Raw genomic sequence first — 25496 nt, 5'->3', positions numbered from 1 at the left:
CTCTGACGGCGATAGTTTACTTAAACTCAGTACCGGGAAACCTAGGTATGCTGGCAGTATAGCATTGCTCCTTTCAATCAAGGTAAGCATATCTATGACAGTGAATGCATGTTATGTTGACCTTATTTCGTCTCAAGCGTGACACTCACTTGTAACTCTGACTCGTAGTCACAAGACATCCGTGACGTCAAAAAATAGTGCAGTCTGCCCTCAGGTCGTTGTCGAAGAGGGCTTTCGCGGCTTTGCCAGCCTTTACGTCAGCTGTGTCGATCACATACATTGTGTAGGCACGTAAAAATCATGCATGGATCTGACTCATCAAACCTGATAAAAATGCAAATCTTAAAGATATTTAAGAATGGCAAACGGTAGACTGAATATCGTTTGCCATTGAATGTAAAATCTTACTTGTCTATCTTGAGGACTGGGGAAATAATTTCAAGATTTGCATCTCATCATCCTACATGTCATACGTCATCAGACATCGCCATGTATTGCTTGTCATAAACACGTGATCGCCTGATGTTGACTGTTTTGGTAAACGCCTTAACGATTTCCACAGTTACTGTCGCAAGAGTAAATTATCGTCATACTTTTGAAAGTTGCAAAACTCAACGACTGGTGTACATACGATAATTTTGTAAAGCTGGCCCTTAAACTTGACAATATAGGGCACTAGACTAGGTAACATCGTCAGGCCATTAAAGTACCGCATGATTGGAGTGATATAGCACTATAAGGCCCTCATATGAATTGATAATTTAAACATCCCTGTTTACATTTTATTACAACAATCACATATAAAATTAGTTTTATCATAGAAGAATGCACGGGGACAGATATTCGGACTATCAATTTTTTAGTATTCCTTTAACCTTCAACTTGTAGCTTATGGATTGAATAAAGGTTTCATCGGCTTGAATTTTTGAAAACCGAAAATCTTATCTTTCCAAGTAGAGATAACAGAGAGATGGCGGCCATTTCGAATATCAAATATCGGTAAATATTAGATATTTTATTTCTCAAGTACCAACATTTACACCGTGACCCGTGAGTTTTATTCCTGATTTTGGAAGAGAATGGTTGAAAGTTTGCTTGAGGAATGTTTGAGCAATAATTTAGATGAAAACAGATGTCCCCATATCGTTCTCGTCTTTCTAGGATATTACAAGGTACCCTTTCATCTATATTAGCACCTTGACCTTGCGAAATCAGAGTCACTTAATGACTTCACTGAAAACAAATTATCATAAATGTAAATTGTTGTGTTCCTCAGCAAGTTTTGAAGCCTTATGACCAAGATAATCTCATATTGGCACTAAGGCAAAAGCCACCCCGCATGCGCAGTCTAGTTGTATGGAAAGAACTCAGCTAACTCGTGACTGCAGAAGTGACCAATCATAAAAAAAATGAATGTACGCCTTTTTCTTTTCCCAACTATTCAAATTTATTGCTGTTGGGTAATATCTAGATAAACACAAATACTTCATTCACATGACTAGCACAACGGGGTTATCAGGCAGATAGACGACAACGCTATGACACCTTCGAGGGAAATTGCTCTCTTTCTGTTGTCTTTGTCGGTAGTTGTCGGGTCGAGTCCGGTCCCGACACTCCAAGATTACACTCACAATGTCGTCTTGGACGGCAATGAAGATTATCACGTGTACTGGAAGTTCGATGACGAGAAGATAACGTTTGAAGTTCACGTCAGAACGACAGGCTGGGTGGGATTCGGGTTTTCGCCCAACGGCGGTATGCCGGGATCGGATATGGTCGTCGGCTGGGTGCTCGACAACGGAGAAGTCAAGTTTACGGTGAGTCGACTACTTTCAACGAAACAAAAGAGAATATTGGTGGACACTATTTCACATTAATCAAAATTATAAATTAAATTTGTCACAATAAATTTTATAACTTCATCCCAAAATTATTACTGATAATGTATCCGATTATGGTCACACAATCACGTGATGTTTTCTACATCTGCAAATTCACTGGCATTGCCAAAAACTATAAAATAATTGCAATAATGTACCCAACTTCGCACTCCACAATGAACAAGGAGAAGCATAGTTTGCTTGAGTAGCATAGGGATTGTCGGTGTCAGGGACGTATATCACTAAAGGCTGGAGGGAAACCATTATAGTTTGTATTCAAATGGTGTGTATCTACTAATCTTCACCCGAATAATGACACTTTTCAGTTAAAAATAAATAATTGATGTTTCCAAATTAAACGTCTAAAACGGACAAAACAGCAACGTGTAGTTACAAATGACCATCACATGAAGAACGGAGACGATTGACCCGCCTCGTTTTATAATCCATACAGTAACATGTATTTGATACAAATTTACATTATTATCAATATCTTTTCATTTTGATATTGTGCAATGTTGTATGATCACCCATGACTTTGAAATAGTCGCGGTACTGACTCAATAAATTTCTTGGAAGGATCACGGATGATTTCAATGTACAGCGTTTATGTTTTATTTTCAAACTCCAAACATTCGGGCACCGTTGGTCTTATTTGAAATAAAGTTAAATACAATTAAAAGAAGTACAAAAACATGGATGTCATTAAATTATATAAAATTGAAGGCAAGCATGATTTTGTTGTACTGGGTTTCATCTGTTTTAAATTTTGTGTATTAATTCCTGAACTGTCCTCAATGGAGAATGACACTTTACACTAAAACAGGTTACGAGAGCGGACTTTTACAAGTGCAGCTAACCTGCGCTGATCGTCAGTTTTTTCCACAATCGAAATTTGTGACCGGCATGTTCGGTGATGAATATTAATAGGCCACTATGTTAAGATTTTGATATATTTGACTCTTGAACACTTATGACCTTCATTGTTCGGCCATGGCAACACTAAGACAAAACATTTGTTCGAAAGAATTATCGAACTTAATTTGGAAATCTATAAGTTTGTTTCAACAAGCACTTTTATCTTAGTCCGTCTTAGAAAAAAAATCTACCCTGCAGTCGTAGGAGTCACTGCAAGATATAGTTCGAAAGGATAATAATGAACTAAGTAACCTTTATCTGTTGGAATTTTGAACACCTTCTAAAATGGCGTTTATCGGTAGCGTGCTCTGTAAATCATACTTTGCTATGAGTAATACTCACTGAACTGGTTTTGAACCATTAATCATCACTAATATGACTTGGTGACGTCATGTTTGTCTCTGTGTGCAGGACCGTCATGCCACAGCGTACCATGAACCAATCGTCGACGACAAGCATGATTACAAACTGCTGCTCGGCAAAGAGGAAGACGACTTCACCGTTCTGAAATTTGAGAGATTGATTGACACTTGTGACGACGAACACGATTGGCTGCTTACGGTAATTGATCAATCAACGATATTTTATGGACTCCAATTCCTCACAATCTTTTGATGGTCTATTAATTTGCTTTGTTTAACTGGTTAAATTATGCTTGTATTCTATTCCATCATGTCTTGTACAATAATGTCATGTTGCTATGTGGGGAATGCGAAGTGTGACATATGTAAATTAGACGTCTCTCCTTAATGTTTGCATAGACATTCTCCAGCGAAACTTTCAACCATTCTCTTTCAAAATCAATAATAAAAGCAGAGGTCACCGTGCAAATTTTGGTTTAGAGAAACAAATTACCTGACATATTTACCGATATTTGAAATTCAAAATAGCGGCCATCCCTGTGTTAACTCTCGGAGACAAATGAAATGTCGATTTTTCAAAACAATAAAACCATTGACAAATTTACTTCATAAACTTTAAAATGAACCCAAAAGAGCGGTTGAGTAGAAATGTATTGCACAAATTTGTGAGTCCTGATATCGGCATCCGAGGCACATTCTTTCTTAACGACTCTCAGAAGAAAAGAAATTGTCAAGAAACGACACAAATTTAATTTTGCACTGACGTTTCATTCTTCCTATTTATTTCCTCCAGTCAGATACTACCCGTGTGATATGGGCCCACCACCACGATGACCCGGATGACGGTGTGCCCATGCTACGTCACTCTCATCGTGGCACCAAGAGTGTTCGACTTTTATCTGTTGTGGGAGAGAACGAATCAGATCTGGGCCCGGATGTCATGACCTATGACCTACTAAACAATAATGTGAGTGATTGCCCGTATGGTGATTGGAGGAGGTCGAAAGAAACATGGAAAAGTTTAGGGGAAAAACACATTTGCAGTCATGCAGCTTTTGCGAAAACAGGTTCACGTGACTTGAAACTAAAATGGTGTGGAATCCCGAAACTTCTAGTTTTCCAGCGCAGAAATTGTTGTCAAAATTTTAAGCACGAACTAGAAATATTTCTAGTGTGTCATTCCAACCATCTCTTCTAAGCTTAAGGATCCAGTCTTAATTTAAAGCTTGTACTGGCCGAATAACCGTGTATCCGTGATTATTATCAATAATTAACCCTTTCTTGTGAATTGTTCCTTCAATTCGACAGTTCAACTTGCCGGCGACAGATACTACATATTACTGCCTCGGATACAAATTACCGGAGTTGGATTCGAAACATCACATCATCAAGGTGAGGCAACCGTGGCAAGTCGCAATCTTACGTTTGCAGAAATGTATGACAATAACAGTATATTTTGATATCTGCACAATACAGTTTTAATGTTTACGTATTCGCCGGAGACTGCACAGGTCTGACTGGCTTTTCAATGGTTAACACAGGTCACATACTAGAAGTTCTTGAACAACAGTATAGATTACCTCCACCACAGGGCAACGTTTGCAGTCAGATAAAATTATTTACTTTGTAACTCCTTTCATTCAATGATCAAATATTCAAGTCATAGGTCGAAGTGTAAATACATAATTTGATGTTATCATGACACTCTTATAGTGTTAAGTTGCTCTTTGATTTTGCGCGATATCACTGCTTTATTTGAACTGCAAGACAGACATCTCCAATTGTGCAACATTTTTCCCCGAATCTTTTCGTGCTCCCGTGCCCGCTAAAGCTAGCAGAACTTCAAAAGATAGATCTGTAACGGGCGCCGCAGAAACACGGATATGACGTTCGATAGACTGAAGGACAGCCTACATGGATGCGAGTTGCTCGTCACCACAGTCTAAACCAAAGCCATGCACCGGTCAGAGTAACTCATCTGTGTCACTGTATACAAGCATTCGGCTGACTCGCAGAGTGTTTGCAAGGTTATATCTGATTGGTCGATTGTCACTATTCACAGCCACTTAGGGAGTCTATTTATTGTTTTCATTATATTGGTAAGATTCAGCCACCTAATTGGATAACAGCTTCGAAATCATTGCGAGTCGGCCCCAAGCATTTCAAATTCTGCCGGCTCAGTGTCGTTTTTACCTGGTTTAACGATTTACGTCTGCGTTCTTATGTTACAAAATTCATATCATATTTGTTTACAGTATGAACCAGTTATCCAGACTGGCAACGAAGCCTACGTGCACCATATTTTAGTTTATCAGTGCCGTTCCGACTTCAACGAAACACAGTACCATCAAACCGGACATATTTGCTACACTGCCAATATGCCAGACGATTGGTATTATTGTTCGTCAACCGTCATAGCGTGGGCCGTCGGTGGTGAGGTGAGTATCTACAGTGACGTCATCGCCATCAAACTAGATAAAGCTGACAACAACTAACAAACTAAAATAACCCTAAAACGATGACAGCAATTTACTCTCCTGTGTAATTTCATGATATTTATCACATCTTTTCCTTCCACAGGCGTTTTATTTCCCGGAGCAAGCCGGGTTGTCCTTAGGCGCAGATGGTGATCCGACCTTTGTGATGTTGGAAATGCACTACGATAATCCTGACTCACTTGACAGTAAGTCCTCCTTAGAGTACCTACTAGAACCTGCAAATGGATGTTACTCTTGTAGTGTTTGTTTGAATGACAGTTGTGTTGGTGTATACGTGTGTGTACATGTATCTGAATAACTACCAATTAAGGTAGAATGCGCCACGGGGACAGATATCCTGATTATCAAACTGTTTAGTAAACACTATTCCTTTGGTCTACCATTTGTGGGGCTCATTTTGAAGTTTATGGAGTTAATAAAGTTTTCAGCGGCTTAGTTTTGTGAAAATTTCGAATTTTATTTTTCTCCATAGAGATAACACAGGGATGGCGACCATTTCGAAATTCAAATATCGGTAAATATTTGGTGATCTGTTTCTCTAGTACCAACATTTGCGCGATGGCCCCTGATTTGTATTCTTGATTTTGAAAGAGATCCATCGTTGAAAGTTTATTTTAGGAAGGTTTGAGCAAAAGTGAATTCTTTCATTTTCGAGGCGCGAACTTCCTTAAAGGCATGGTTCAGGCGTCAGATTGTCTTGCCAGGAAATTTACTTACTAGATTACAATTTCATGAAAAACAAAAGGCTATGACACCTTCAAAATTCTCTTACAGACTAGAACGAACTCGATCCCTGGGATCGAGTCCCCTACCTTTAAGGTAGTAAGTATGCGCCTCGAAAGTCAAAGACTTAAACTTTTGCTAAAACTTTCCTTATCAACCATTCTCTTTCAAAATCAAGACTAAAAATCGGGGGTCACCGTGCAAATGTTGGTACAAAGAAACAAATAACCCCAGATTTACCGATATTTAAAATTCAAAATGGCTGCCATCCGTGTGTTAACTCTATGCAGAAAAATAAAATTTTAAAAAAATTCGAAAAACTAAGCCGATGAAAAGTTTTCTTACAACAAGAACTTAAAATGAACCCCCTACAGGTGGAATATCAGAAACGAATTGTAAAAGTTTGAGAGTCCGAATATCTGTCTCAGAGGCGCGTTTTACCTTAATGAGACCAATTGAACAATTTTCGGCTCACTTCTCCACATCTGCTTCTTCTCCAACATTAGACATCTACGACAGTTCGGGTATTCGCATTTACTACACGCCAAGGCTCAGGGAGTACGATGCGAGCGTCTTAAACATCGGTCAGGAGACAAGTTCTCTGCAAATCATACCCCCCGGCGCTGAAGATTACAGGAACTACGGCTACTGCTTAGGAGACCTAACGCAACAAGTAAGATTGCAAGAGCTTTGAAAGACTCTTACCCTGATATCAGAAGTTGAGAGTAGTAAAAACTATCATTGTTGTATTGGATTACAATATCATGACTTAATCGATTCAAAAAAACAGCGGTAGAGATTAAATAAATTGATTTTTATCACACCAGCTGTTGACACACCTAACATACATGTATAAGAAATATAAGAACTAATAAATCACAGATCGATAATAGACAGCTTGATCTACCACTCATCTGTTTGATTGCAAAGAAAAATCGTCGTCTGCCTGACCTGTGAAGTAAAGCGAACCACAACAAAGTGTTATATTATGGTTAAGTCTTGTAAACTTCGCAATGGTAAAACAAAATACATCTTTGCTCACCTGGCATTGAGCCTATTATTCCCCATGGTGCATGGTTATCCAAAATCTTCATAACCACTTGTCAATCAATTTTCATCAAACAGGGTTTCGTCAACAGAATGACGGGTGAAGCGACAGACGTCAAGGTCTTTGCCGTTGCTCTTCACACTCATCTACTCGGAAAGGCGGTGGGCGTCACCCATGTCCGTGACGGCAAGGAACTCCGTGTATTAGCGAAGGACGACCACTACGATTTTAATTTTCAAGAATTCAGCATGTTGGCCGAGGAAGTCGTTCTCAAGCCGGTATGTCACCGATCACTCTGCGTCATTTGTACCGATACGATTTATGCCAACCTTAACCGATTACTTTGGTCCTTCAAAAATCGGTCAGTCATATAATAATGTGATCAGTCATTTAAACAGTTCCTTTATCACAGTTTTTCTGTTAGAAAGTAAAAAAAAAAAGTTTGTCAGTCAGCCAGTGAACAAAGTCAACCAATCAATCAATTCACTGACCAACCAACCAACCAACCCACCGACCAACCAATCAACCAACCAACCAACCAACCAACCAACCAACCAACCAACCAAGAACAATTCATTACCCGTCAACTAGAAGATATATTGAGATATTTTGAGCTTCCTTGTGCAATCACTACACTATTCTTACATTGTCAGTACTGTAATGTATTTTTTCAGGGTGATGACATCATAACGGAATGTGTTTACGATTCCACTGGCAGAAGTTCTGTTACATATGTAAGTTAGTTTTATACATTGTATGTATGTATGTATGTATGTATGTATGTATGTATGTATGTATGTATGTATGTATGTATGTATGTATGTATGTATGTATGTATGTATGTATGTATGTATGTATGCATGCATGCATGCATGCATGCATGCATGCATGCATGCATGCATGCATGAATGCATGCATGTATGTATGCATGTATGTATGTATGTATGTATGTATGTATGTATGTATGTATGTATGTATGTATGTATGTATGTATGTATGTATGTATGTATGTATGTATGTATGTATGTATGTATGTATGTATGTATGTATGTATGTATGTATGTATGTATGTATGCATGTATGTGTGTGTGCGTGCGTGCATGTATGTATGTATGTATGTATGTATGTATGTATGTATGTATGTATGTATGTATGTATGTATGTATGTATGTATGTATGTATGTATGTATGTATGTATGTATGTATGTATGTATACACGCACGCACGCACGCACGCACGCACATGTATGTATGTGTGTATATTTACCTATCTATACATGTTTGCATTTATTTCACATGCCTGTGTAATTCGATCCAGGATTTGGAGGACTCCTTCCAAAATGATGATATCACACTTTTACAGTTGTTTAGAAGAAATGTTCGTCTCTGTGCTCTCCATACAGCCACACCGCGACATATCAGTAAATGAATAACCATTGTAAACGTACTTGACTTAAATGTAAGCCCTACAACTATACTGGTCTTTCTATATGTCGCCACAGTTTAGTTCCACTTGCCAGTATCGTTCTCCGAAATTGTATTTGGCATTGTGGATTTGTGTAACGTCGTAGTTCTTCTTCAATCATCAGGGGGGTGAAAGCACTGCAGAAGAAATGTGCTTGTCATTTTTGTTCGTGTACCCAAGTATTTTAATGGACTGGTGTGTCACGTGGACAGAATGGAACGAAACAGCAGCTGTTGTTGGCATTGAAGAACTTAACACGTAAGATTGTTTTTTTTTCTAATGTAAGGCGCTTCAGGCACAGATATTCGGACCGTCAATTTTTTGAAATAATTTATTGTAAATTTTGAAGCTCTTGAAGAAAGTAAAGTTTCCATTGTCCAATTTCTTTTTGAAAATCGAATATTATTCTTTTTCACATAGAGCTAACACGGGGATGGTGGGCGTTTGTTATACTTTATGAGAAAAAAAGCGTTTCAGGTTTCATGTCTGCCTGAAAAAAGTTTGGAGGACAGAGTTTTTCGATTTCGAAGTGCATTATATACCTTAAACCCCGGTGCGGGGTATAAAAGACCCCTAACTCATCGAAAATTCATAATGGCGCTTGAGTGACAACTGGCAACAGCAAGGTAGACCGCTCCGTGAAAATCAGCCGAAGCAATTCTCAAACAAACATTATTGGCATACCATAAACATAGACTGTTTCATAAACACGTAGGCCATACAGGTATCCGCAAAGTTTCACAAAGCCTTTTAAAATTACGACGATTGGGGAAAAATCGCTTTCGTAACAAAGGAAATGGCCCAAGGGAACAGTCGTTCCGCGATTCAAACAATTGTCAATCATGCAGTGACGCGCAAAGGTGTAAACTGGTCAAACATTTGCTGTGCATACGAGAATAATTACGATGTAAATAAACCATGTGTACGCTCAGAGTTACATGTATATTGGCGTGCACACAGGATGAAAACGTCGTGGTTGTCATAAACTATTTTACTAACAAGCGTTTATGATGCAATGACATCGCGAAAGTGAGCCATTTTCGGTCGTGACTTAGCAAGAGATGAGTCAGTACCGGTACGATGTATCCTTGCGAAAACAACTAAATATTAAAGCATGGCGGTAGCCTCCATGATCAATTTAATTACAGTCAGTCAAAGAGAGCCACTTTTTTAAACCCCCCCCCCCCAAATCTACGGCCGAAAGTACCGGTACGCTACAGTCGCTTTTGATATAAATGCTAGCCCTGAAAACGGCCGTATGGTTTGTACATGTACACGTGTTCTCACAATGACATGTCGTGTTCGGAGGGTTGGTAAGGTTTTGACATACCGGTTGCCCCAGTAACGTTTGGACTTCTGCTATGAGAATTAAACAAAGCTTGTAAAGACATCAAAACAGTATTTGTCAATGTCAGTTCAAGGTGAGCAAGTGAGCGTCGACGCGTCATCACCCGATCTTCTTTGAAAGGCTTAGGCCTACTGATACGTGTGTCCGAGATCGGCTCATTGAGTTGGCACTACATCGTATGATTTCGACAAAGGTTGGACTTCAATTTCTTCAATAACGAAGATATCTATGAACCCAGTCCCCGGTTCATCCCATTGCTCCGAAAATAAACATAACTCGTGATCGTGATGAGTTGTCCGGGGACAAAGCAACCGAGCAGCCGACCTCGATCGCTTACAGATATCGTGGTACGCGAGATTCATGGAAATCTCGATCCTTCCGTGATGTAGTGAACTTATTTTTCTATTTTAGCGATCGGTCATGACGTCGCGTCGTTCACCTGTTTCCTACCATTTTCCTGACCGTGTTTCTCAGTCAATGTTTAGATCGGTAATTCGTGATTTCAACATACGAATTACCAGCTTCGGATTATTTTTAATGTTTATGTTTATTACTTTCTTGATGATATTTCCACTACGCGTACTACGTACGGCGCCAATTCCGTATGTAGATATGGCGGTCAGTAGCAGAATCATTCTCGAACGATGACCCCAGAACTTCAGTGAATCAACTCAGCAAAAACTTCAGTACATCAACTCAACACGCTCCTGTTTTTAGGAAGATATTATTTTTTCCTTCTTTCTTTTTTCTTTCGCGTATTGCGAAGGCTGTACCTAAGCTTATAGTCAGAGCGTGAGTTGAGAGCAAACAGATTACGCAGATAATGCGAACGATAGCAACCGTTACCAACAGACTCATTATGCAGAGCCGTGCCCCAAAACGCCCACCGAAACTTGGCATTAATCCGGATCCCGGTCCATTTCGCCCCGGGCTTTAAGGTAGACCACGACTCGAGGACAGATATTAAGACTCAAACTTTTACAGTTATTTTCCGATATAGGCCTAACACTTGCGGGGGTTCATTTTAAAGCTCTTGGTGTAAGAAAACTTTTCACTGGCTTAGTTTTTCGAAATCGAAAATTTTATTTTTCTCCATAGAGTTAACACAGGGATGGCGGCCGGCACCATTTTACAAGTGGTATAGCCACAAACTGATGACGTCAAATCGCCGCACACAATACACAGTGCCATAATTACAAGGCGTCTGTGTTTTGTGTACGGCGATTTGACGTCATCAGTTTGTGGCTATACCACTTGTAAATTGGTACCTGGCGGCCATTTTGAATTTTAAATATCGGTAAATCTTGGGTTATTTGTTTCTCTAGTACCAAAATTTAAACGGTGACCCCCGATTTTTATCTGAACGACGAGCAGATATAGTTAACTGATTTTTCTTATTAATTATGCCGTCTCTCAGACAGGTGTGGCCTCCGAAAGTCATTTCACCGCCTCAATGGGAAAACATGACCATTGCAGAAGTGCTCGATGCCACAGAATGGAACGAAGAGAAGATAGCTCAGCTGCAACACGCCAACAAACAGGGTTATCAAGGAAGCGTTGGATTCGGTGGAACGACTTCTAACCCACTGCAGGTATAGTATTTCAACACATTTTATCAGATTCATCACCTGTACTCGAGTGATGCAATCTTCACATATCCCATTCAATGTTTGTTTGTCCAAATATTGAGGACCAAGTTGCCAGCTGCCATCACATCATGATATTCAGATGTAGAAACTGGCTCGAAATTTTCACTCGCGCTCATGACTTTCACAAAATTAGAATTCTACTTTTAAATATTTGCTAATATAGCCTCGCTTTGGTTTCATTTCTTCAGTAACTGGGCAAAGGTTCATAAAATTCAGAGGGGCCCAGTGATGTAAGTTTTCGCATCGCAGAGTTAAAGATTCAATGCGGCAAATCCATAGGACATACACTCCTGATATTCGCATTTCGCAGCGTGTACGCAACTGAGCCAATCTCAGAGTACCGTGCAGTCATTTTACCTTGCATAACTACATGTATGATTCGATCATATTATTATATGAAGTTGAATGTCATTGAGATTCCAACTGACTTATCCTCTTATTCCCCCCACGCTTCAGGTTCTGTTGTTTCACAACTCCATAGAGATCACAGAGGCCCTGCCACCAGCCCAGCGTGAATGTGACGTCATCGAGCCGACTACTGCCGCATCTGCCGCCGTCTTTCCGAGCAGCATCGTGGTTGCACTGGTTACAGTGTCTGCGTTGTTTCGCTAAACGTGATTGTTTTACTGCACGACTGGTCATTTAAAGTGATATAGACCTAGAGAATACTGTCCTTTTCTTGCATCCAAAATTGATATCACAAATCGGCGCCATTCCAAAGCCCTATTAGCTGTATCTTTTGTGCACTAATTTTCTATTAGATGGTATGAAACCTATTGCAACTTATGTCAAAATGCTCACCAAAGTGTTACCAAAGCTAACATTTCAAACATTGGCAACGAACGCAAAACTGAAAGACTAGTTTAAAATCTAAATAATTCGCAAGTCACAACTTAAAGTTCCATTAGCTGTATCTTCTGGCGATTTTCCGTTAGTTTTGATTGAAATGATCACTGGCTCATGTTGAATAGCCTGTCAAATAACAGAGAATCGCATAATATTCGGAAACATTACGTGCCCTACAACTAAATAACATGTGATTTTACAAAGAAAATTTCAATTTTTGTCCGGACAGAAATACAACTCTGTTGACACGCGGATTGCAACGTAGGCATTCTTCTGCACCTGCGCGAAACATTTACAGCACTTTCAAAATAAATATTCATTACTTATGCCCGGTACTTACGTCGTAGTCCATTGTCCGAGCACGTTGCGTAGCCAGATGTCTGGCAATCCACGACGCAATGTTGTTTTGATCCCACAATAAACGTGAACTTGTACATCTCGCGTGATCGCGGCGTCACCATATCTGCGTTCTCCCCAGCACGCTGAGCATGCCAGACGTCAACAAACGAGCTCGGAAGGGCAACACGTTTGAACAAAAATTAGCAGTTTTATGTGGCTATAACATCACTAATCATGTTTGTTTCTTCGTAAAACAACATTTTGCAACAAATATGAGCCTCCAACATGGAATTTTCCGAGGTAAAAATGGTCAAAAGTTACAAATAATGGCCCTTTAAATATGGCTGCCGCAAATACGCCGCCCCAAATCCATCAGCAAAAGGATGAAATACCTGTAGTAGCATTTTCAATGACAACATGGCTTTATGTGTTATAAAAACGGGAATAAAAAGCATTCCTCCGAAGATTTTGGGGCATTTTTGGAAGGTGAAATGCAAAAAGATACAGCTAAAGGGGCTATAATTATACGGAATTCAAACGACAAGAATCCAAATTGTAAGTTGTGAGATTTCACCCAACTTGTCTTTGCTGCTTTAGTTACGCCTTCAGTTAGTTCGATTCGCATCTTGAAAATGAAAGACTTTTCCGTAAAAAGAATTTTCCGTATGCAAATTTTTAACTATTCTTTTCGAAATCAAGCATAAAAATGAGGCGTCACCGTCGAAATTTTGGTGGTAGGAACATGATTAGAACTATTTTTGGGATATTGGATGGGGAAGAAATGTCTGTTTAATCTACAAATATAAGCTGATCTGCTTTTCTTTTTAAGTTATACACTTTTTTTTTGTAAATATATAGTTTGTAATATTGCAACATTCAACTAAAGAGCGCCTAAAACTTTTGAGGAATTTTGTGAAGATCCAGTTATCCCAAGTTAGTTCAATCGTGTTCAGGGGCACAAATTACCCTGGCCAATATTTCCCGATATTTGAAATTCAAAATGGCAGCCATCCCTTGGCAATCTGTATCAGGGAAAATAAAATTTCCGATTTTCACAAAACCAAGTTTTTTTTTGGTACTCCCTATACCCTTTACTCGAAAACAAACCTAGCATTATTGCCGATGTCAACTTTGATATCACGGATGATGTTGCATAATTAATCCATTTGTTGCCATGGATATAGGTGATTTTCATGGTAGTTTCCGGGAGCAAGATAAGTAAGCGTAATCACAAGTCGAAAGGTTTCGAAAAGACAAGATCATGACCATGGCGAGGCATCTTTCTCAACATCTGTAAGATAAAAAAACAAATACATTCCAACAGTATTTGATATTCGTAGGGAAGAACCATTCGTATCTCGACAGGTATATGCGAAATCTAACTAGAACACTTACACACACGCCAGTGCATGCTTTCAATTTGCACCCGATATGATCAACAAACACTACTGCAACTACGACCACGGCACTGAGCATGACAAAAAATGCCGTTAGGTTTGACGATATTTCCTCATCTACATCGGGTTTTCAAACTTGAAAAGAGCGTGCTGACTCATTACGCGGTCTCGTGAATTTGCTGTTTTTGCAAAAAAGCGACAACCCAGTTGTTTGTGTAATGTAACATGATTCGAGTTTTTACGGTTGACCTAAGTTGACTTTTGACCTGGCTATTTTCTTTCTGACGGCGCTAGATTACTAAAACTCATTACCGGGAAACTAGACTTGGTTCAAGTCTGTGATTTGTGAATGTTTGAGTGGAGTGAACGCAATGATTTGTATTTTGCTTTCATGTGAAACGCGCGCGTGAGTGGACGCGATGAGTGGAGTGAACGCTATACAGCGGAGTTTCACCCGGAATCCGGCAGAAACTAACTCAGTACTGCGCAGACTCAAACGTGACGCATTCAATCGCTGGGAAAACCTGGCGTGAGCTGCCAAATTCCGGATAGGTTTGTACGAAATCGGAGAGACACAAGAGAAACTATTATAAATGGTTTTATTTTTTTTAAATTCACCGACTGAACCAAGTCTACCGGGAAACCTAGGTATCCCGGTAGTATAACAATATTTCTTTCAATCAAGGTAAGCATATATCTATGACAGTGATAGTTCAGTCTGCCTACAGGTCGTTGTCGTAGGGCGTTTTCAGCTCTGGTCAGCCTGGTAAGTCAGCTGTGTCGATCTCATACATTGTGTGAGCACGTTAAAATCATGCATGGATCTGACTCGTCAAATCTAATCAAAATCTTAAAGATATTTAAGAATGGCAAACGGTAGACTGATCAGTATCGTTTGCCAACGAAATGTAAAATCTTACTTGTCTATCTTGAGGACTGGGAAATAATTTCAAGATTGACATCTCATCATCCTACATTTCATACGTCATCAGACGTCATCACGTATTGCTTCGTCATAAACACGCGATCGTCTGATGATGACTGTCGTAGTACACACTTTAACGATTTCCACGGTTACTGTCGCAATTCAAGAGTAAATTATCTTCTTACTTTTGAAAGTTGCAAAACTCAACGTCTGGTGTACGTACGATAATTTTGTGAAGTTTGCCCTTAAACTTGACAATAAAGGGTACTAGACTAGCTAACATCTTCAGGCCATCGAAGTACCACAGGATGGAATAATATGGCGCATTATTAAGCAGACTAAGGACTTTATGTAAATTGATAATTCTAACATTCCTGTCCCCGGCTATGTTCTTTGCATTTTATTACAACAACATATGACATTAGTTTTATTGTTGGAGAATGCGCCTCAGGGACAGATATGCGGACTGTCAAACTTTTACAATATTATTCTATCCTATTACTTGTGGCTTATTAATTAATTTTAGTTTTCACCGGCTTAGTTTTGTAAAAATCGAAAATCCCAATAGAGATAACACACGATGGCGGCCATTTTGAATATCAAATATCGGTAAATATTGGTTAATTTGTTGCTCAAGTACCAACATTTGCACGATGAACCGTGATGTTTATTCTTGATTTTGGAAGTCTTAGCGAATAATTGAAAGGTTCTGAGGAAAGTTTGAGCAACAGTTTAGTCTTTCATTTTCGAGGCGCAAACTACCTTAAAAGTTGAACTCTATCATTACTCATCGATGTAATATGTAGCTTGCCATATCCAGATCTTAGTGCAATCGCCCCGTGGTACAATGACCTTTCTGAACATAGAAGAGGTCAACATGATCACCTGACGATATACTCAAAAGTATGTGGTGCTTGAACAGAATGCCAAGTGCTTAAATTGCAGATCATTGAAACGCGTTACGATTATGCGCCTGATCAATCTTACTTACCTAGCTTGATACACTTCTGGCAAAAAATCGGTGTTTAATTTTTTTCAAGGCAAGTTTATTGCAGCCGATTACTTAATCAAAAAATGCAGTCGTGTAACAGCAAATTTTTGCAGAAGTACTGTGCAAATGGGCGATCGTGTCGTTTTCTGTGCTAGTTCTGGACTGTTCATTTTAATTGACACCGCAGTGATATCGGAATAGTTAAAACCAATTTACAAAAAAATCGACTCACGATTTAGGAAGCTCACTCGGAGAATCTTAAGGTTACATGAAACTTGTACACCGAAGTGCTTACATTAAACGACAGTGTTGTTGCAAATGAGGACAACCATACTTTGGTGACCATCAATAACAAAGAAATTGGTACTCTTCGCCCGATTTGATTCACAGCATACCCATCTAGCTAGATTGAGGAAATGTCAGAAAATTTACAGTGCATTTAAGCTTGACAAAAATATATGGCCAACATTTAGACTCAGTACAGCATACCTCTCCCTTAGCGTGAAAGAAGCTTACATAATGCCAGTAGAGAGACATGGGCAACTCAAATTAAAAAATTACTTACTTTATACATATGGTTTTTGGAAACGCCTGGATTAAAGAACAAGTTGAAAATCCAGACATTTTTCAAGTATATTTACATAGAGGATCAGTCATTTTTACAGATATATAGGAATGACATCAAGACACAAACTCATTTAAAATCAAAATTAACACTGTACTGTAGATGTGAATTTGTGCTGTCGAATTTTCGATGCGTTCTTGCCACAAACTTAATTGTTAAACAGGACGGTATTTAAAGATTTTTATGTATTTATTGTAAAATGCAAAAGATATTCGAACTGTCGAAAATGAATTCCATTTTGTATTTGTCTGTCCACTTTACGGAGGTATGATAATTTGAGAAGAGTACATACCCAGGTCACTGAGGTTAAATCCATAAAGTGAAAAGTTGATTAGAATTTTATCATCTCAAACACCAAACATGATTTGCCAACTTTCTGAGTATTTATGGTCAGTTTTTAAACGTCGAGATGATACTGCTCCTGACCTAAGTGGAATAAGATTTCATTATATTAGAATATTTTAGTACTACTGAAATACTCTCTTGTTAAACCGAATATTCTCTATTGTCCATGTTACCTTTAAAATGCTTTCAAATGCTTGTACAGCTTTTAACTTCACTGACCACCGCTTACATTATATTCTCTGTAAATACTCTGAACGATTGGCCGGGGTCCTGTACTGAAATAAATTCAACGTTTGCCTCTCTCATAGTACTGGAAAAAGACAGAAAGAAAACATGTCATCATACAATTCTCTTCTTTCTAGGATATTACAAGGTACCCCTTCATCGATATTAGCACCTTGACCTTGCGAAATCAGAGTCACTTAGCTTCACTGAAAACAAATTATCGTACATGCTATGAACTTGTTTTCTCCTTAGCAAGTTTTGAAACCTATGACCAAAATAATCTCATATTTTCAAAAGGACAAAAGCCACCCGCATGCGCAACGCAGTTGTATGATAGGTACTCAGCTAACTCGTGACTGCAGAGGTGACCAATCATAAAAATGCTAATAGATCTTATGGTAAAAATGAATGTATGCTGGGATGACTTTGCGCCTTTTTTCTATTCCCGACGATTCAAAATTTATTGCTATCGGGGCCACACCTACAGATATTCACAAATACTTCATTCACATGACTAGCACATTGCGGGTCTCAGGCAGATAGAAGACAAAGCTATGACACCTTCAAGGGAAATTGCTCTCTTTCTGTTGTCTTTGTCGGTAGTTGTCGGGTCGAGTCCGGTCCCAACGCTCCAAGATTACACCCACAATGTCGTCTTGGACGGCAATGAAGATTATCACATGTACTGGAAATTCGACGACGAGAAGATCACGTTTGAAGTTCACGTCAGAACGACAGGCTGGGTCGGATTCGGGTTTTCGCCCAACGGCGGTATGCCGGGATCGGATATGGTCGTCGGCTGGGTGCTCGACAACGGAGAAGTCAAGTTTACGGTGAGGCGACTACTTTTAAAGCAACAAGCGTGAAAATTAGTAGACTAAGATAATATCTTACAATAATCACCATTATATTATATAATAGCTTTGTAAATACCAGCGAATTTTGGGACTCCATCCCCGATTATTACTGATAATGTTTCCGATTATCCAACTTTGTTGGTCCCAGATGTTTTCTACATCTACAAATTCACTGGCACTGCCAACACTTCAACATAATAACAATGATGTACCCCATCTCTGCACATAATTGACGAAAGCAAACTTTACACGACATAATGTACGACGAGGCAAAGCTAAGTACATTATGGAGTGCAAAGTTTGCTTGTATAATGTACGGAATCGTTGGTGTCAGGGTTGTGGACAGAGTATATCAGCTAAAGGCTGGAGGAAAATCATTTTATTTTATATCCAAATGTGTGTGTATCCACTAATCGTCACTCAAATCATGGCACTTTTTCCAATGAAAAACCCAAATATTTGATATTTCCAAATTAAACGTCTATAATGGACGAAAAAGTAACACATGTGTAATTATTAATAACCATCACATGAAGATTGGAGATGATTGACCCGCCTCACTATTTTGCGCCCTGATCACAGGGGCTCATAAATGGCTATATAAGTCAATATTACAGCGTTTTTCTTTCTTTTTCAATGTTACAAATAAACTAGCTGAGCCTGAAGAGCACAACACTTGTGTAGCTGTCTTTTGTGTAGCTTGTATTGGCATGTATAGTGCGCCCTCAATAGGGAGTGTGATCATATGTAAATGCGACCTTTGGTTCCGTGACCTCTAGCCATGCCTACTTCCCTCTCCATATGGCCGGCCATGCGTACAGACGTCGCTGTGTTTACTGACGTCGCTGTGTTTACCGTACTAATTTAGTACAGTAAGCATAGCGAGGACAGGAAGTAGGAATGGCTAGAGGTCACGGAACTAAAGGTCGCATTTACATATGATCACACTCCCTATTGAGGGCGCACTATACATGCCAATACAAGCTACACAAAAGACAGCTACACAAGTGTTGTGCTCTTCAGGCTCAGCTAGTTTATTTGTAACATTGAAAAAGAAAGAAAAACGCTGTAATATTGACTTATATAGCCATTTGTGAGCCCCTGTGGTTATATACTCCACACAGTAGCATGTATTTGATACAAATTACATTATTATCATTATGTTTTCATTTTGATATCGTACAATATTGTATAATCACCTATGACTGTGAAATAGTCGGTACTGACTCAATAAAGGACTCGTTTTCCAAGTCGAAATAAAGGATGTCATTATCATATCACTCAATCATATGACTTTGGAGGCAAGTATAATTTGGTTTGACTGTTTGTCAGCTGTTGTACACCTTGTGCATTAATTCTTGAACAGTCTTCGACGGAGAACAAAACTTGAGTATTTTGAAAACATTCGTGTCATTAAAACACAGGCTACGAGAGGGAACTTTTTACAAGTGCAACTTACCTGCGCTGATTGTCAACTTTTACCCACAATCGAAGGCGGTGAATTTGTGACCTTGTGCTCGATTATGAATATTAACAGGCCACTATGTTGACACTGTGCTATCTGTGACTCTTGAACTTTCAGAGCCTCACTTGTTCAGTCATGGCAACACTTAGCTAAAATATTTGTTCGGGAGAAATGTCGAACTTACTTTGGGACCCATTGGTTTGTTTCAAAAGCGCTTTTATCTTAGTTTTATCTTAGAAAGAAATTTATCTGACAATCGTAGGGTTTTACAGTAAGATGTGGTTCGGAAGGATTTATAATGGACGAAACAACTCTTATCTGTTTGATTTTTGAAAACCTCAAAATGGCGTTTTATTATCGGTCGCCAGCACTATAAAACATACTGTACAATCATTTTATGAGTGATACTCACTGAACAAGATGTGAACCATTAATCATTATGGATATGAGAGGATCGAACTTATTGTTCAGAAACAGCGGTGTTCAACGCAAACTTGGTGACGTCATGTTTCTCTCTCTGTGTAGGACCGTCATGCAACAGCGTACTCTGAACCAATCATTGACGACAAGCATGATTACAAACTGCTGCTTGGCAAAGAGGAAGACGACTTCACCGTATTGAAATTTGAGAGATTGATTGACACTTGTGACGATGAACACGATTGGCTGCTTACGGTAATTGATCAATAAACGATATTTTGCACTGCAGTTCCTCACAATCTTTTGATGGTCAATGTTGACTGGATGAATTATGTGTTCTATTCCATGTGTTGTATACTTATGTCATGTTGCTGTCTGAGAAATAAAAACATGACATGTTTAAAGTTAAAATCACCCCCTAAGGCTGCATGGGCCTCGGTACTTAAACTTTTGCTCAAAATTTCCACAAGGAAAAGTTCAACCACTCTCTTGCAAAATTAAGAACAAAATCAGGGGTGAGCGTGCAAATTTTGGATCAGAGAAACAAATCACCTAACACGTACCGATATTCGAAATTCAAAATGGCGGCCATCCCTGTGTTAAATCTATGGGGAAAAATGAAATGTTTTATTTTTCAAAAGAATTAACCGTTAAAAACTATACTTACTACATAAACTTAATAATAAACCTAATGGAGCGGTATAGTAGAAATGCATTGCACAAATTTATGAGTCGGAATATCTTCACCCGAGGCAATTTTACCTTCATAAAAGTAAAGAGATTTTTAAAATACAGTCGAAGAACGGAGATAAATCTAGTTATGCACTCTGACGTTTATCCTTCCTATTTCCTCCAGTCAGATACAACCCGTGTGATATGGGCCTACCACCACGATGACCCGGATGACGGTGTGCCCATGCTACGTCACTCTCATCGTGGCACCAAGAGCGTTCGACTCTTATCTGTTGTTGGAGAGAACGAATCAGATCTGGGCCCTGATGTCATGACCTATGACCTACTCAACAACAATGTGAGTGACATCTGCAGTGTCGTATGGGTGATGGACCACATTGTGATAGGAGGTCGAAATCATGCACGGAAAACTTTAGAACAAAACATTTGCAGTCAAACAGCTTTGTGAAAACAGGTTCACGTGACTTGAAAATAAAAAAATGGCGTGGAATCCTAAGAATTTTCAAATGTAGAAATTATTGTCAAAATTTTAATCGCGAAAAAACATTTGCATGGTGTCGTTCCGACCATCTCTTCTTAGTTTCAAGGCTGTACTGGACGAATAATAGTGTAGCCGTGATTATTATAAATAAAATACCCGTTCTATAATTTTTCTTGCAATTTGACAGTTTCACTTGCCGGCGACAGATACTACATATTACTGCCTTGGATACAAATTACCAGAGTTGGATTCGAAACATCACATCATCAAGGTGAGTTTGAAAGTCGCAAAAAGCAGCTTTTGTGAAATGTGCGACAATAATTGTATATTTCGATATCTTCACAATATTCCTGTACTTTTAATGTTTAAGAATTCATCGGAGACTGTAAATGCTATGGCTGTTTTTAACACATGTAGTTAACACATGTCATACACCAGAAGGATTAAATTAGGTCACCAGGTCGAGTTCTTCAACGACGACAGCAGGAATTACCTCCACCACAGGTGGCGCTATATTGACAACGTTTACAGTCAAATACAATTAATTACTTTGTAACTGCTTTTATTCAATAGTTCACATATTCCTGTAATCGGTCGTAGTGCAAATGCATCATTTGATGTTATCATGATACTGTTATCGTATTACTCCTTGATGTTGCGCGGTATCATTGCTTTATTTGAACTGCAATACAGACCTCTCCCGTTGTGCAGCTATTTTTCGAATCTTTTCGTGCTCCCGCGCCCGCTAAAGCTAGCAGAACTTCAAAAGATAGATCTATGTCAGGCGCCGCTGAAACACGTATATGGAGTTGGATGGACTGAAAGACAGCCTACATTGATGCGAGTTGCTCGTCACCACAATCTAAACCAAAGCCATGCATCTATTCGAGAAGCTTACCCATGTCACTGTATACAAGCATTTCAAGTTCTGCCAGCTCAGCGTCGATTTTACCTGGTTGAACGATTTGCGTCTGCGTTCTTATGTTACAAAATTCATGTCATATTTGTTTACAGTATGAACCAGTTATCCAGACTGGCAACGAAGCCTACGTGCACCATATTTTAGTTTATCAGTGCCGTTCCGACTTCAACGAAACACAGTACCATCAAACCGGACATATTTGCTACACTGCCAATATGCCAGACGATTGGTATTACTGTTCGTCAACCGTCATAGCGTGGGCCATAGGTGGTGAGGTGAGTATCTACAGTGACGTCATCGTCATCAAACTAGATAAAGCTGACAATAACTAACAAACTAAAATAAAACCATACGACGACAGTAATTTACTCTCCTGTCATACTTTTGAAGGTTATGTAATTTCATGATATTTATCACACCTTTTCTTTCCACAGGCGTTTTATTTCCCGGAGCAGGCCGGGTTGTCCTTAGGCGCAGATGGTGATCCGACCTTCGTGATGTTGGAAATGCACTACGATAATCCTGACTCACTTGACAGTAAGTATTGTTTAGAGTACATACTAGAACCTGCAAATTGATGTCACTCTTGTAGTGTTTGTTTGAACAAGTTGTGTTGGTGTATATGTCTCTACAAGTATCGGTGTGAATACCTACCAATTAAGGTAGAATGCGCCTCGAGGACAGATATCTTGATTCTCAAACTTTTTACACTATTCCTTTGGTCTACCATTTGTTGGACTCATTTTGAAGTTTATGGAGTTAATAAAGTTTACGAATTCAGCGGCTTAGTTTTGTGAAAATTGGAAAAAATATTTTTCTCCGTAGAGATAATACACGGTTGGCGGCCATTTTGAAATTCAAATATCGGTAAATATTTGGTGATTTGTTTCTTTAGTACCAACATTTGCAGGATGACCCCCTGACTTGTATTTTTGTTTTTGAAAGAAAATCATCTTTGAAAGTTTATTTTAGGAAAGTTTGAGCGAAAGTGTAAGTCCTACATTTTCGAGGCGCGAACTTCCTTAATGAGACCAATTGAACAATATTCGGCATAGCTGGTATTGTATACCTCTCACTTCTCCACGTCTGCTTCATCTCCAACATTAGACATCTACGACAGTTCAGGTATTCGCATTTACTACACGCCGAGGCTCAGGGAGTACGATGCGAGCGTCTTAAACATCGGTCAGGACACAAGTTCTCGGCAAATCATACCCCCTGGCGCTGAAGATTACAGGAACTACGGCTACTGCTTAGGAGGCATAACACAACAGGTAAGATTTGAAAGACTCTTTACCCTGATATCAGAAGTTGAGAGTAGTAAGAACTATCTTTGTTGTATTGGATTACAATATCATGGCTTAAGGTTCCAAGGCAAGAAATTGACCTTTTTAAGCTAACAATTCTCTAGTGGTCAATAAGCTCAGAATCCCCGTAAATGTTATATTTTATAAAAGCCTAGATATTGGGGAACATTTTAGTTACCATAGTGTCACCATTGTTTACATCACTATCACGTGACAGGTAATTTGCATAACCTTTCAAAAATCGGGTCCCTTACGTTATGTTTCAATGCTTTGAGATATGTGGCTGAAATTTGTGTGAGTGCAAGCTGTCCTAAGGATCTTCCAAACAGTGTCTCAGAATTTTTAAAACCTTCTTAAACAATTTTTATGCCAGACAAACTTCCAGAGCTGTGAATTTAACCCTAGTTGATTTCTTTAAAATTGTACTTGTTCCAAAAAAACAAAGCAAGATGTAAAAAAGCTGAGATCATTTTGGAAGAGCGTTGTGAAAGCTTGCATTCCAGCAAGTTTGAGTCAGATATTTAGAAGCATTTAAACAAAACATAGGGGAAACCGATTTTTGAAAGGTTATGCAAATTACCTGTCACGTGATAGTTATTGAAACAATGGTGACACTGTTGTTACCAAAATGTACCCCTATATCTAGGCTTTCAGAAAATATATAATTTACGGGGTTCTGAGCTTTCTAACATCAGAGAATTGTTAGATTAAAAAGGTCAATTTCTTGTCTTGGAACCTTAATCGATTCGAAAAAAAGAGGTAGAGATTAGATAAATTGATATTTATCACACCAGCTGTTGACACACCTAACATACATGTATAAGAAATATTGTATCATAACAGTATATTGATGGTGCAAATAGAGCGATCTGATTCGTCGTTACGCAAAAAGACCACGGTATAATCGCGATATACCACGGTTGGCACACGCACGAGCTGTCGGCAAGAGCACACATCCTTTATTGACATTACATGCCATGATTCCAATACACTGTTATTATGTATAATAGCAATAAATCACGCCCCGCGACGGTATATCACTCGGTTTTGATCAGTTCACTTCATCTAAGCACTCACTATCGCTCGTGCATATATGTCGTGAATTGGTCAAAATCTCGTGGTATACCGTCGCTTGGTGTCCTTTATTGCTTAAATATATCACAAGTCGATAATAGACAGCTGATCTGTTTCACGGAAAAGAAAATAATCGTCTGCCTGACCTGTTAACTAAAGCAAACCTCAACAATGTGTTATATATTATGGTTAAGTCTTGTAATCTTCTGAAACTTCGCAATGGTAAAACAAAATGCCTCTTTACTCAACTGGCATTGAACCTATTACACCCCATGGTGCATGGTTATCCAAAATATTCATAATCACATGTCAATCAATTTTCATCAAACAGGGTTTCGTCGACAGAGTGACGGGTGAAGCGACAGATGTGAAGGTCTTTGCCGTTGCTCTTCACACTCATCTACTCGGAAAGGCGGTGGGCGTCACCCATGTACGTGACGGCAAGGAACTGGGTGTATTGGCGAAGGACGACCACTACGATTTTAATTTTCAAGAATTCAGCATGTTGGCCGAGGAAGTCGTCCTCAAGCCGGTATGTCACTGATCACTCTGCGTCATTTGTACCGATACGATTTATGACAACCTTAACCGATTACTTCGGTCTTTCAAAAATCGGTCAGTAATATGATAATTTGATCAGTCATTTAGACAGTTCCTGAATCAGTTTTTCTAGTAGAAAAAAAAAGAAGTTTGT

General features: G+C 39.0%; 2 protein-coding genes and 1 long non-coding RNA gene across 3 annotated transcripts; all 3 read left to right on the top strand.

The window, feature by feature from the left end:
• The first annotated feature begins 1424 nt into the window (after positions 1 to 1424).
• LOC139145252 (DBH-like monooxygenase protein 1 homolog) lies at positions 1425 to 8020 on the top strand. The gene is made up of 9 exons (XM_070716288.1): positions 1425 to 1817; positions 3210 to 3359; positions 3954 to 4127; positions 4469 to 4552; positions 5416 to 5598; positions 5741 to 5843; positions 6888 to 7054; positions 7507 to 7707; positions 7883 to 8020. The coding sequence occupies exons 1-9, from the start codon at positions 1539 to 1541 to the stop codon at positions 8018 to 8020; spliced, it is 1479 nt and encodes a 492-aa protein (XP_070572389.1). The 5' UTR covers positions 1425 to 1538.
• Positions 8021 to 8102: 82 nt separating this feature from the next.
• On the top strand, positions 8103 to 11834 carry LOC139141573 (uncharacterized). Its single transcript, XR_011554208.1, has 3 exons — positions 8103 to 8163; positions 9018 to 9151; positions 11659 to 11834. It is a non-coding gene; the product is annotated as an uncharacterized lncRNA (long non-coding RNA).
• A 6249-nt stretch (positions 11835 to 18083) lies between these two features.
• On the top strand, positions 18084 to 25346 carry LOC139145242 (DBH-like monooxygenase protein 1 homolog). Its single transcript, XM_070716275.1, has 8 exons — positions 18084 to 18416; positions 20431 to 20580; positions 21182 to 21418; positions 21687 to 21770; positions 22514 to 22696; positions 22856 to 22958; positions 23529 to 23695; positions 25134 to 25346. The coding sequence occupies exons 1-8, from the start codon at positions 18138 to 18140 to the stop codon at positions 25344 to 25346; spliced, it is 1416 nt and encodes a 471-aa protein (XP_070572376.1). The 5' UTR covers positions 18084 to 18137.
• Positions 25347 to 25496: the final 150 nt, after the last annotated feature.

This window comes from Ptychodera flava, chromosome 1, assembly GCF_041260155.1.
Source record: "Ptychodera flava strain L36383 chromosome 1, AS_Pfla_20210202, whole genome shotgun sequence".
Taxonomy (NCBI): domain Eukaryota; kingdom Metazoa; phylum Hemichordata; class Enteropneusta; family Ptychoderidae; genus Ptychodera; species Ptychodera flava.
The sequence above is the reverse complement of the archived record's forward strand: the minus strand, read 5'-3'. Positions and strand labels throughout refer to the sequence as shown.

Bases quoted from the DNA above. Each gene is read 5' to 3' on its own strand.
- LOC139145252 (XM_070716288.1), top strand. From the start codon at position 1,539: ATGACACCTTCGAGGGAAATTGCTCTCTTTCTGTTGTCTTTGTCGGTA. The intron at 1,818-3,209 runs GTGAGTCGACTA...CTCTGTGTGCAG, and splicing joins ACGGAGAAGTCAAGTTTACG to GACCGTCATGCCACAGCGTA. The intron at 4,128-4,468 runs GTGAGTGATTGC...TCAATTCGACAG, and splicing joins ATGACCTACTAAACAATAAT to TTCAACTTGCCGGCGACAGA.
- LOC139145242 (XM_070716275.1), top strand. From the start codon at position 18,138: ATGACACCTTCAAGGGAAATTGCTCTCTTTCTGTTGTCTTTGTCGGTA. The intron at 20,581-21,181 runs GTAATTGATCAA...TATTTCCTCCAG, and splicing joins AACACGATTGGCTGCTTACG to TCAGATACAACCCGTGTGAT. The intron at 22,697-22,855 runs GTGAGTATCTAC...TTCTTTCCACAG, and splicing joins CGTGGGCCATAGGTGGTGAG to GCGTTTTATTTCCCGGAGCA.